At 45.4% G+C, this 12,159-nt stretch overlaps 1 protein-coding gene across 1 annotated transcript in view; it reads right to left on the bottom strand.

Annotated features, from left to right (window-relative positions):
• The window catches only part of REPS2 (RALBP1 associated Eps domain containing 2), a 107,600-nt gene that overhangs the window by 69,226 nt on the left and 26,215 nt on the right, over positions 1-12,159 (bottom strand). Inside the window, exons 14-16 of the mRNA XM_038757119.1 lie at positions 8,274-8,397; positions 3,875-4,023; positions 553-676 (exon numbers count right to left, since the gene is read on the bottom strand). Coding sequence (XP_038613047.1) covers positions 553-676; positions 3,875-4,023; positions 8,274-8,397 — 397 coding nt within the window. The remainder of the gene's footprint in view (positions 1-552; positions 677-3,874; positions 4,024-8,273; positions 8,398-12,159) is intronic.

The raw sequence follows: 12,159 nt of genomic DNA, 5'->3' as shown, positions 1-12,159 counted from the left end.
CAATGAGAGCCCTAATTACTTTCCTTCTGGCACTATAACTTGGGACTAGTACCACAGAATGAGTAGATGCTCTCACTGCCCTCAAAGAGCTTACAGTCTAGCAGAAATACTGAATTTACTAACACTGGCAGCAATGAGAGCCCTAATTGCTTCCCTTCCGGCACTAAGCACTTGGGACCAGTACCACAGAATGCGTAGATGCTCTCACTGCCCTCAAAGAGCTTACAGTCTAGCAGAAATACTGAATTTACTAACACTGGCAGCAATGAGAGCCCTAATTGCTTCCCTTCCGGCACTAAGCACTTGGGACTAGTACCACAGAATGCGTAGATGCACTCACTGCCCTCAAAGAGCTTACAGTCTAGCAGCAATACTGAATTTACGACCCTCTTTTCAGTAAAACTAAGTGACTGAGGTAGGTGTCCAGAGACAGATGTCATTTATTCAGGAAATTAACTCCATCTATTAACTGTGGTGTAGATTAAGGATTGCCAACTAAAGAAGGCCCCCCCCACCCACCCTGCTCCCGAAGTAACATGCCCAAGTCCTTACCTCCACGCTGCTGTTCCACCCCACTCCTCAGTCTGCCATAACCATAACCCAAGGGGGTCCTCTGGTAGTCTGATGGAGAGGCAGGAGGGGAGCCAATTGGGGACATACCAGGAGACTTTGGTTCCTGGTTTTGAGAGAATCAGAGTGCATTAGTTTTGAAGTGACTAGAGAAGAAACCACCTACTATTTGATCCTCAAGGGATGACATACCTGGCAGAACAAATGCCAGGTGGCCCGATGGCTGCTTCTGCCAAAGGAAAAACTGCCCTACAAAATGCAACATAGCTCTCTTCAAAGCCTAATTGATGGCACGTTTCCTCCAAGAGGCCTTCCCAGATTAAGTCCCATCTTTCCTCGTCTCCCACTCCCTTCTGTCAAGCCCCCACCCCCGTAGCGATTACGTACATTATCTTTAACTTTATTTATTTGTCTTGATGTCTGTCTCCCCTCATCTCGACTGCAAACTCACTGTGGATGGGGAATGTGTTTGTTTATAGTTGTATGGTACTCTCCAAAGCGCTTAGTACGGAGCTCTGCACTTAGTAAATGCTCAACAAATACAACAGAATGAATGAAAGTTGGAAAGCAGGGTGGTCTAGTGGATAGAGCACAAGAGTGGAAATCAGAAGGACCTGTGTTGTAATCCCAGCTCCACCAACTGTCTGCTGGGTGACCTTGAGCAAGTCACTGGACTTCTCTGGGCTCAGCTACCTCATCCGTAAAATGGGAATTAAAAAAACTGTGAGCCCCATGTGGGACTGTGTCCAAACTGATTAGTTTCTATTTACTCCAGTGCTTAAATACCATTTTTTTAAAGAAAAAAGCAAGAAAGGGGAATGTCTGTGTGTATGTGTATGAAATCTCCTTATGGAAAGCAGAGAATCTCCAAGCCTCCAAAAATATTAAAAACAAACCCAATGCAAACACTTCAAGACATTTTCTTTAGACAATGAATATTCTTTCAGCATGCAAAACTACATTTACACCACCCCCGTTTTAACGTCCTTCTGAACAAATCAAATTTTTGTTCCCTTTCCAAGGTTTCCACAAAGTCTTTCCCTCCTGATTAAATGTCCCTATCTGCAAATTTGGATGGTATTTTAGCTTTAAAAATACGGAAACGGGAAAATCCTTAAAGCACTAAATCCTTGGACAATAAAAACCATTCATTCCTCTTAGGTGTCTTTATGGCTTACTTAAACCTGGTTTATATAATGAGACTTATTTTGGATTATCCAATGCCAATTCTTATTCTTAGAGAAGCAGTGTGGCCTAGTGGATAGAGCATGTTCCTGGGAGTCAGAAGGGCTTGGGTTCTAATCCCAGCTCCGCCACTTGTCTGCTGGGTGACCATGGGCAAGCCATTTCCCTTGTCCGGGCCTCAGTTACCTCATCTGTAAAATGAGGAATAATAATAATAATAGTGACGGTGGTATCTGTTAAGCACTTACAGTGTGCCAGGCTCTGTACTAAGCGTTAGCGGGAATACAGTAAATCGGGTTGGACACAGTCCCTGTCCCACCTGGGGCTCACAGTCTCACTCCCCATTTTACAGATGAGAGAACTGAGGCACAGAGAAGTGAAGTGACTTGCCCCATGTGGGACATGGACTGTGTCTAATCTGATTATTCATTCCATCGTACTGACTGAGCGCTTACTGTATGCATAGCGCTGTACCAAGCGCTTGATTACTTTATGTTTGCACATAGTTAGCGCTTAATAAATGCCATCATCATTATTATTATTATTATTTCTGTCTCCCCCAGCGCATAGTATGGTGTAGCGGATAGGTCATGGGTTCTAATCCAGGCACTGCTGCTTGTCTGCTGTGTGACCTTGGGCAAGTCACTTAACTTTTCTGTGCCTCGGTTCCCTCACCAGTAAAATGGGAACTGTGAGCCCCATGTGGGACAGGGACCGTGCCCAACCTGATTACCTTGCCTCAGAGCTTAGAACAGTGCCTGGCGCAAAGTAAGAACTTAAATACCATAATTATTAATTATTATTATGATTAGTACAGGGTCTAGCATTCTATGTAAGTGGTTAAATACCATAAAAAGTATCCCGGGGACTTGGCGTGGCTCAGTGGAAAGAGCATGGTCTTGGGAGTCAGCGGTCATGGGTTCGAATCCTGACTCCACCACTTGTCAGCTGTGTGACCTTGGGCTGGCCACTTAACTTCTCTGTGCCTCTTTTACCTCGTCTGTAAAATGGGGATGAAAACCGTGAGCCCCACGTGGGGCAACCTGATCGCCTTGTATCCGCTCAGCGCTGAGAACAGGGCTTTGCACATAGTAAGCGCTTAACAAATACCATCATTGTTATTATTATTTAATGAAAGAGTGCAGCCTCCAGCTGGACTGCTGTATTTCACCTCAGGCGCCGCATGTTTCTTGCAGGTGAGGAATAAGATGTCGGAAGGGTCGGGTCTGGTAATGGTCATTACAGTAACTGTGGTCTGGTCGAACACTTACTATGTGCCAAACTCATTCTAATCCCAGGTTTACCACTGACCTCTCATGTGCTATGGGACTAGATGTCTACTGTCCACTTCTCTCACACTGGAAAAGTTAGCCCCTGTGGGACAAGGATTGTGTCCAGTTTTAGTATTTTATATCTACCCCAATGCTTGTCATATAAAAAGTACTTATTACTACTAAAGGCACTTCATATAATAATAATAATGGCATTTATTAAGCGCTTACTATATGCAAAGCACTGTTCTAAGCGCTGGGGAGGTTATAAGGTGATCAGGTTGTCCCACGGGGGGCTCACAGTCTTCATCCCCATTTTACAGATGAGGTAACTGAGGCACAGAGAAGTGAAGTGACTTGCCCGAAGTCACACAGCTGACAAATGGTGGAGCCAGGATTTGAACCCGTGACCGCTGACTCCAAAGCCCGGGCTCTTTCCACTGATCCGCGCTGCTTCCCTATGAGCTTCATAGGCGCTATGCTCACACCAGACTCACAAATGAAGAAACCAGGACAGCAGATGTCTGTCACCATTTTACAGATGATGCAACTGGGGGTCCGAGAGGTTGCCACTTGCCCAGAGACGTTCAGCAGGTCATTGGCAAAGCTGGGATTCGAATCCAGGTCCCCGACTCCCAGTCCCATTCCCTTTCCACTACGATTCACTCCCTCCCCTCCTCAATAATGTTTTCAAATTCATAGGGAAAGCCATCTGTCAACGTGGACTAAGGGAAGAATAAATCCATGCCCTCATTTGACATTAGAAATTATTTTACAATAACTATTCAAGTGGATAAGCTTTTTAGAGAGTAAGAACAAAGTGTGCCAAAACTTAGATTGTTTTTTACCTGTTTCTCCCCATCATCCGTTCTTTTAAAGGTATTCTTTTCCATGGCTGCGTATGGAACCTGAAATTTAGCTCCAGGTAATTCTGTGGGATTTCCATATCTCATTTCACTGTCATTCTTCAGGCCCACAAAGCGAGGAAGAGGCAGCTCTTCGTGAACACAATCAGAGATGTGTGGAAAGATGAGATTTCCATTATTTGAAGGAATACTATGATTAGAGCACCAATCATACGGGGAAAACCCAAAAGCGCTTAAAATAGTCTTTTGACTTGAAAGAAAAGGAGGAACCTCAAAGTAACAAAAGCAATGGAAAAATCCTCTTACTACCTAAATTATTCTCTAACTGAAAATGGTTCATTTCTTTGTAGTATAAAGTTGGGTTTAAGATTAGCCTCCCACTTGAATCAATGTCATTGATTGTAAGCGCTTAGGACAGTGCTCGGCAAATAGTAAGCGCTCAATAAATATGATTGAATGAATGAGTGACTGAGCTCTAGGCACTCAAGGAGTTTACAATCTAAAATTTCCTAATCCAATACCGTGTCTGGGGACACCACCTCCTCAAATGTTAAAACGTGTGAGCCAAAGTCACCGTGGGCAAATATTCTCATCTTCAGAAATCTTGTGGGGAATTTTCATTGGCTCTCTGAAGAAAAGGAGAAAACAATTCTGAGCTGCACATGTTGGACCAAACATCATCCTGTCCCTTGTCAAAAATCGACAGTCATCGCTGCCATTTTTTGTCCAACGGAACAGTGACTGATGGCTAACACTATAAATCTTTCAGAAACACAAGGCAACTCTGATAACTGCTTTGTCGTTTGCACAATATGGACTGCCTTTTCTTATGTTGTTGGTTTTTCATAACTGGCTGGCTAGAAAAAAGGCAGTAGTGGTTTTCAATAGGACCAATCTCTTTTATCTCAAGTTGCTGGGTGACCTGGTTTGGGGGGGAGACCAAGTGAGGACTCAGTGGTATTTATCAAACACTTAATGTGTGCTTGGGAGAGTCCAGTATAGTGGAGTGGGTAGACACGTTCCCTGGCCACATGGAGACTGACTGATATAGAACTGAAGAAAAATCCATTAACTCCACCCCAACAACCCCAGCCATCTCCCCTCTTCTAGACTGTGAGCCCACTGTTGGGTAGCGATTGTCTCTATTTTTTTTTTTGCCAAATTGTACTTTCCAAGTGCTTAGTACAGTGCTCTGCACACAGTAAGCGTGCCATAAATACGATTGAATGAATGAATGAATGAATAAAGCTTATGCTGCTCTGGCCAACTTCTGGTTCTCGGGCAAAAGCTCAAAGAAGACAAAAAAAAAGTAAGGCATCATAACACAATCACCCAGCCCAAAGAAATCTAAAATGAGTGTTCTGCTACTTATCCCCTGTAATAGCCGTATTGCATTCATTGTTAAGTACAAAAGAAATCAATGAGACTTCATTCCTCTTTAATTTCCCTTCCAAAAATGCATTACCGATGATTAATGCTATTCTAAAGCCAGAAAATGTCTTAGCAACAGCAAGTAACTGAGCACTCAATCTGAGCGGAGAGAGGGTCGTTTAGCTCTAAAATCCCCATCATATTTGTCCTTAGTTGCTATGCCCAGAGAAGGTGGACATTTTCACCTCATAAGGTGCGGAGTGGGCTCAAATCACCCAAAGAGTCCCTCATCTCTCCAACAGGACACAAACAAGGTAAATGCGCCCGAAATTACGCCCGGAGAAATGAGGCCACCCAAACTGCCTAATAATAATAATAATAATTACAACAATGGTATTCATTAAGCACTCGTTATGTACCAGGCACTGTACGAAGCGCTGGGGTAGATACAAGACATCTGGAGACCATCCCTGTCCTACACGGGGTTCCCAGTCTCAATCCCCATGTCACAGATGAGGCAAGTGAAGCACAGGGAAGTTAAGTGATTTAGCCAAGGTCACACAGCAGACAAGTGGCAAAGCCAGGATTAGAACCCAGGTCCTTCTGATTCCCAGGCCTGTCCTCTATCCACTCGGCCTCCCTGCTTCTCCATGCTGCCTCCTCTGGGGCTGCCCTCCTCTCCCTCCCAGGTTTGGATGGAAAGAAATCCCGGGGCAGCTTTCCAATGTTTCCAGTCCAGCTCTTTTGAAATGGACGAACAATTAAAAAACCACAGTTTTTGGTTTCAGCATCTCTTTAAGTTATAATTATAAAAGGAGATGGTGATTTCTCAACTTTGAGGCCTATTAGCAAATCTCAGTGGCCCCCCAAGCTGGGCCCCAGAGCTCCTACAGCTCTCTCCCAGGTCTGGACTACTATGCGCCTTTACAATTTGCACAATCTCTGTCAGCGACCAGCATACTAAGAGTCGAAGGGGTGACTTATTTAGCATCGGTCATACCCCGAGAGTACAACTGTTTTCTCTTTCCACAAGAGCTATCTCGAACTCTCCCATCGCTGGCGGCCCCAGCTCTTCCGAAATGGCAGAGAAGGAGCAAGGCTGCCCACACCAATGTCCTGAAATTCCTTTCCACTTCTCTGACCGGCACCCCAAGAAAATGAGTTCCTATGGAGCTGAGTCAATATTGGGGTTTTTTCCTTTTTGGTTCTTGGAGGGTTTTGGGGGTTTTTTTTTCCCCTCCCGACCCCTGCAAGGCTTTTTGATTTGCAGAGTTTCTCATTCCATAGGGTTGTCTCAAATTCATCTCACTGACACTTTCCAGATTGGTAAATGCAGGAAGGTTGACTTCATGGAGACGATGGGGATATTCAGTGCTAGACCAGGTAAAGGATCCTCCTCTGGCCATGCCTCCCCATTGTATGTGCCAACCGATGGAGTGAAAAGCTAATTTTGCAACTGAAACTCTACAAAATCTCTGATTCTCCGGTACCTCCCCCCCCCCCCCCCCCACAAAAAAAGGTGGTTCTATGGAGAACAGGAGTTACAGAGGGAGAGCTTAAGAGTCAGATTATATGTATATATGTTTGTACATATTTATTACTCTATTTTACTTGTACATATTTATTCTATTTATTTTATTCTGTTAATATGTTTTGTTCTCTGTCTCCCCCTTCTAGACTGTAAGCCCACTGTAGGGTAGGGACCGTCTCTATATGTTGCCAACTTGTACTTCCCAAGCACTCAGTACAGTGCTCTGCACACAGTAAGTGCTCAATAAATATGATTGAATTAATTAATTAATTGAAATGTCCCACACAAATACCACAGTTTATAATGACAGTAGTGTTTGTGAAGTGCTCTGTGCTAAGGACTGGGGTAGCTACAAGACAATCCGCTCAGACACAGTCCACAAGGAGTTCCCGGTTTAGATTTGTTTATGGAGATCCAGGGAAGGTACCAATCAATAAGGTTTTATTGAGGTAATCAATGCTATTGATTGAGCTTCTGTGTGCAGAGCACTGTACTAATTACAGTAGCCCATTTCATACCCTAAATCCATCTCCGCCCCAAATTTTAGATCACAAGGACTCAGCTGTGATCCCTCCCAGCGCATGGTGGGGATATTTCTAAGTGGTGACCCACACAGGTTTGGGGGAAAAAAGGGTAGGGGGCTGAATCTCCCAGTTGTTTGAGTTTAATGACACATTCCTAGCAAACCTAGGCAAAGCCTGACACTGGCCAGAGAGATGTACCCCTCCACCTCAATGAGAAACAGGGCAAACAGGATCAACCCCCAAAGACTCTATCCCTGCGGCCCTTGAAAACCCGTAAGTGGCAATGGTGGCAGTATTCGCTGCCCATCCACTGGATGCAGTGCACTGTACTCAGTACTCAGAAGAAGTGAAAGGGACAGGCAGATATAACAGCATGACCAGGGAAGCAGCACGGCTTACTGGCTAGAGCCCGGGCCCGGGTGTGTGACCTTGGGCAAGTCACTTCCCTCTGGGTCTCAGTTCCCTCATCTGTAAAATGGGGATTAAGCCTGTGAGCCCCCGTGGGATGTGGACCGTGTTCAACCTGATTAGCGTGCATCTATCTACACCAGCGCTTGGTAAGCGCCGACCAGCCCCATGTGGGATGGGGACTGTGTCCACACTGATTAACTTGTAAGTATCCCATCGCTCAGAACTGTGTTTGACACATAGTAAGCATTTATCAAGTACCATAATTATTATTAACAAATAGCATCATTATTGTTATAAGATTGTTATAAGATGCCTGCAAAGAGAGTAATCAAATGTATATTTTATTGCGAGGTATACACAAGTGTGGAGACGGGTACCCAAAGACCAGAGAGCAGAACGGTCTCCTGCCATGCCTGCTAACCTTGGGGATCCGTTCCCGGGCCCCCAAAGGAGAATGGCCTTGCCAACGGCTGAGAATTCATTCCACGTGAAACGAGGCAGAGCTGCCTCTGGAGAACGGGCCTTTCAGAGATGAGCTACTTACCACACCTAATGCTCTCGATTCGTACGGGGAGGCCGGACTGAGCTGCCGCAATTAACTTCAGCGCGATGTAAAATTGGGTGGGACCAAAATAGCCCACACGTTTGGCACCGCACAGCTCTGTGATCTGAAGGAAAGAAAGGCCAACATGAAGAAGCCCATTTAAGAACAACAACAACAATAATAATAATTAAAGACGGCATTTGTTAAGTGCTTACTATGTGCCAGGCACTGTCCTGAGCACTGGGGTCAGACTTGGACACCTTCCCTGTCTCCCAAAGGGCTCCCAGTCTGAATCCCAGAGTACAGATGAGGTGACTGAGGCCCAGAGAAGTTAAGTGACTTACCCAAGGTCCAACATCAGATAAATGAACCTAGGTCCTTTGGACTCCCAAGTCCATGCTCTAGCCACTAGGCCATGCTGCCATTTCTTAAGATTGCACTCCCTGCCGTGTTTCCTAGGAAAAAATCTTCAAGTGGGATCTTGAAATACAGCTGATTTCAGTCGATCAATAAGAACACTGAGTAAGGGCTCACAGTGTGCTGAGCACTGGGGAGAATTCAACTTTCCCATCATGTAGTCCCTCACGGGGTCGGAAGGGAGGAAAGAGGTGACTGAACGGCAGACTGCCTCCAATGAATGCGGAAATACAAGCCAACTGGTCAGGTTCACAACTTGGGAGCGTCAGGTTAGACCCACCAACACGCATTATGCCGTTTGCCAAAGGTCACGCAATTTGGCCTGCACTGCTGAGTTGCCCCCAGGAAGCAGAGTTGGCAGCATTCTTAGGACCCCCACAAAATGCCCACTCACAAGTCAGAAGGTTCACAACTGGAACACTATTGTTCATCCCGGGACAAATGCCCACATTCTCCAAGTGGCATACATTCTCTAAAATATGAGTGGCTTGGAAGAGCATTTTAAAATGTGAAATTCCTTAAGGACACTTAAAATACTAACAAGGGAGTTTGGAGAGGCCCTTGAAGAGGACGATGTACGGCGAAAGGCTGAAGGCTCTTTAAAATACATCTTACGAGCCTGTAAGCCCCTTGAGGGCAGGGATAGCATCCTTTACCTCTATTGCCCTCACTTAACTGCCCAGCCCAGTGCTCTGCACACAGTAGGTCCAGAAGGCCATTTACTGTTCAGCAGATAAAATGACTTTTTGACTTGCTACGTTTGGCTCCAGGAAACTCAAGTCAGTTCACCAACTCCCATCCTGTATTTCGGTACTTGAAGGAGAGAAGGAAAAAAAGAGGGGAAAAAAAAGTTTTTTTCTGCAGGTAGAATTAATGAGCGGATAGCTTTCCTAAATTCCTCAACAGGTCAACAGACGGACTGTTAGCGTTAGGCAGCTATTTCTGCTTCAGCTCTTGTGTGTTCAACTTCAGAACTGCCAATATGAACAGTCAATCGAAGCATTTCAACCGGGCAGAACACCGTACTAAGCGCTTGAGAGAACAATGGAATTATAAAGGATCCCTGTTCTCAAGGAGTTCATAATCCAGTAGAAAGATCTCCTGCCCAAGTGGTATGATGAATGTTATTACTGAGTCAACCAGTCTCAATTTGGGCTTATTATCTTGTTCCCTGGGGCCACAAGAGATGGCAAATTATTCCATGAAACCAACTGGGATAGCTGATGCTCGAGTCCAATTTCAAAACAAGAGCCCTTCGACCCTGCAGATCTGACTTACATCTAGAAATACCGCAAATAATCACAGCCGGCAGAGCAGCGATTAAGTTGGGATTGATGAGCGCACCGCAATGGAAAACTGCGTAAATGACCCAGGTTGTTGTCTCGAAAGTATAATGCGTTCCTTTATTCTACTTTATATTACGGGGCTTTAATTATTTACGTTTCCATTTCACCGTTCACAAATGAAATCTAGCAGAGAGCTTTGGAAAATTAATGAAGCCACTGGAATGCAAGATGTGGGCTCACCCCTACCTATCTACCTTTAAACTTCTGCCAAACAACCAGGTTCCCCGTGAGAATGACAAAGGTTTACAGAGCTGCACCAACAGGATTTTTCAAGGTTACGCTTAAGTGTGCCAATTCTTGTTAGAGATGTGCATAAATCATATATGGGTCAAATGAGTTCACTTTCATTATGCCAATCAATGGTGTTCATGTTTCTTTAAAAAATGGCATTTAAGCTCGGTGTGCCAAGTGCTGGAGTAGATGGAAAATAATCAGGTTGGACACAGTCCATGTCCCACTCACAGCTTTAATTCCCATTTTACAGATGAGGTATCTGAGGCTCAAAGAAGTAACATGACTTGCCCAAGGTCACATATGAGACAAGTGGCAGAGCTGGGATTAGAAACCAGGTCCCCAGACTCCCAAACCCGGGCTCTTTCCACTAGGCCATGCTGCTTTTCCTATTGAGTTTGCTGAGTGCTTAGGATATACAGAGCACTGTTCTAAGGGCTTGGGAGAATATGATACAATAGAGTTGGTAGACATGATCCTGGCCCTCAGGGAGCTTCCAGTCCAGTTCAATAAGACCATCAGCAAGGTACGTGCTGGGACAATCCCAAGATCCATCCTGCCCAGGATTCTGCTTAGGAGGAAGAGTTTGAAGGTGGCACTTCAACCCTCATGGCTAGGGATTCTAATTCTGGCCCTGCCCGTTGCCTGCTGTGTGATCTTGGGCATGTCATTTAGCTTCTCTGTGCCTCAGTTCCCTCATCTGCAAAATGGAGATTCAATATGCTTCCTCCCTCCTATTTAGATTATGAGTCCCATATGAGACCTGATTATCTGGTATCTACCCCAGTGCTCAGCACAGTGCCTGGCATATAGTAAGTGCTTAACAAATCCCACAGTTATTATTTACCCTCCAACATCTTTTCCTTTTTCCCCCATCTTCCCCAGTTTATGCTCTTGTGCCCTATTACGGACCACTCACCTATTAGCTCATCCCGACTTTAACTTGATAATTCCTGCCTGGATCACTTCTTCTAAGATCTGACTGCCGACTTTCACTCCCCCTCTGTGTGAACACACGCTGCCTTTCATGGCTTTTCCAGCATCAACTTTGCACAGGGTTCCCTTATCTTTGCAGTGTGGGATGTGGCGAACGACCGAGAACTGCCCACGATTGCCCCCTGCTCCCCCAACCCCAGAGACCTGCGACACCAACCTTAGCTTGGAAACAAAACCTAACCCTCAGGGGAGCACCAGACACCAAAGAACCTGGCATCCCCCAAGACCTCAGGTTTCATCGTCACAGGCTCTACCCTCTCAGATGCCACACTGGGGATTCCAGCCCAGAATGAAGCAGGGCGGCCTAGTGGATAGAGCATGGGACTGGGAGCCAGAAGGACCAGGAATCTGATCCCAGCTCTGCCGCTTGTCTGTTGTGTGTCCTTGGTCAAGTCACTTCGCTTCTCTGGGCCTCAGTTCCCTCATCTGCAAAATGGGGATTAAAACTGTAAGCTCCATGTGGGACATGGCCTGTGTCCAACCTGATTACCTTGTCTCTCTATCCCACCAGAGTGCCTGGCATAAACAAACACTTAATACTATTTTTTATAAGGTGGGGGGAAGTAGTAGACAGCAGTATTGTCTAATGCAAAGGGTCCAGGGCAAGGATCCTTGGTGAGTGTATAAAATCACAATGATAATCACCTAGATTATCTAGACTGTGAGCCCACTGTTGGGTAGGGACCGTCTCTATATGTTGCCAACTTGTACTTCCCAAGCGCTTAGTACCGTGCTCTGCACACAGTAAGCGTTCAGTAAATACGACTGATTGCTTGATTGATTTAGATAGGCTCGTGTTGCTGGAATCCTGCTGTCGTGCTCTTCCCAGAACACGTGGTGGAAACCAGTGTTTCCAGCAGAACGGAGTCATGGTAAAAATTTAATCATCAGGATTG

This window comes from Tachyglossus aculeatus, chromosome 15 (genome assembly GCF_015852505.1).
Source record: "Tachyglossus aculeatus isolate mTacAcu1 chromosome 15, mTacAcu1.pri, whole genome shotgun sequence".
NCBI classification, from domain to species: Eukaryota; Metazoa; Chordata; class Mammalia; order Monotremata; family Tachyglossidae; genus Tachyglossus; species Tachyglossus aculeatus.
The sequence above is the reverse complement of the archived record's forward strand: the minus strand, read 5'-3'. Positions and strand labels throughout refer to the sequence as shown.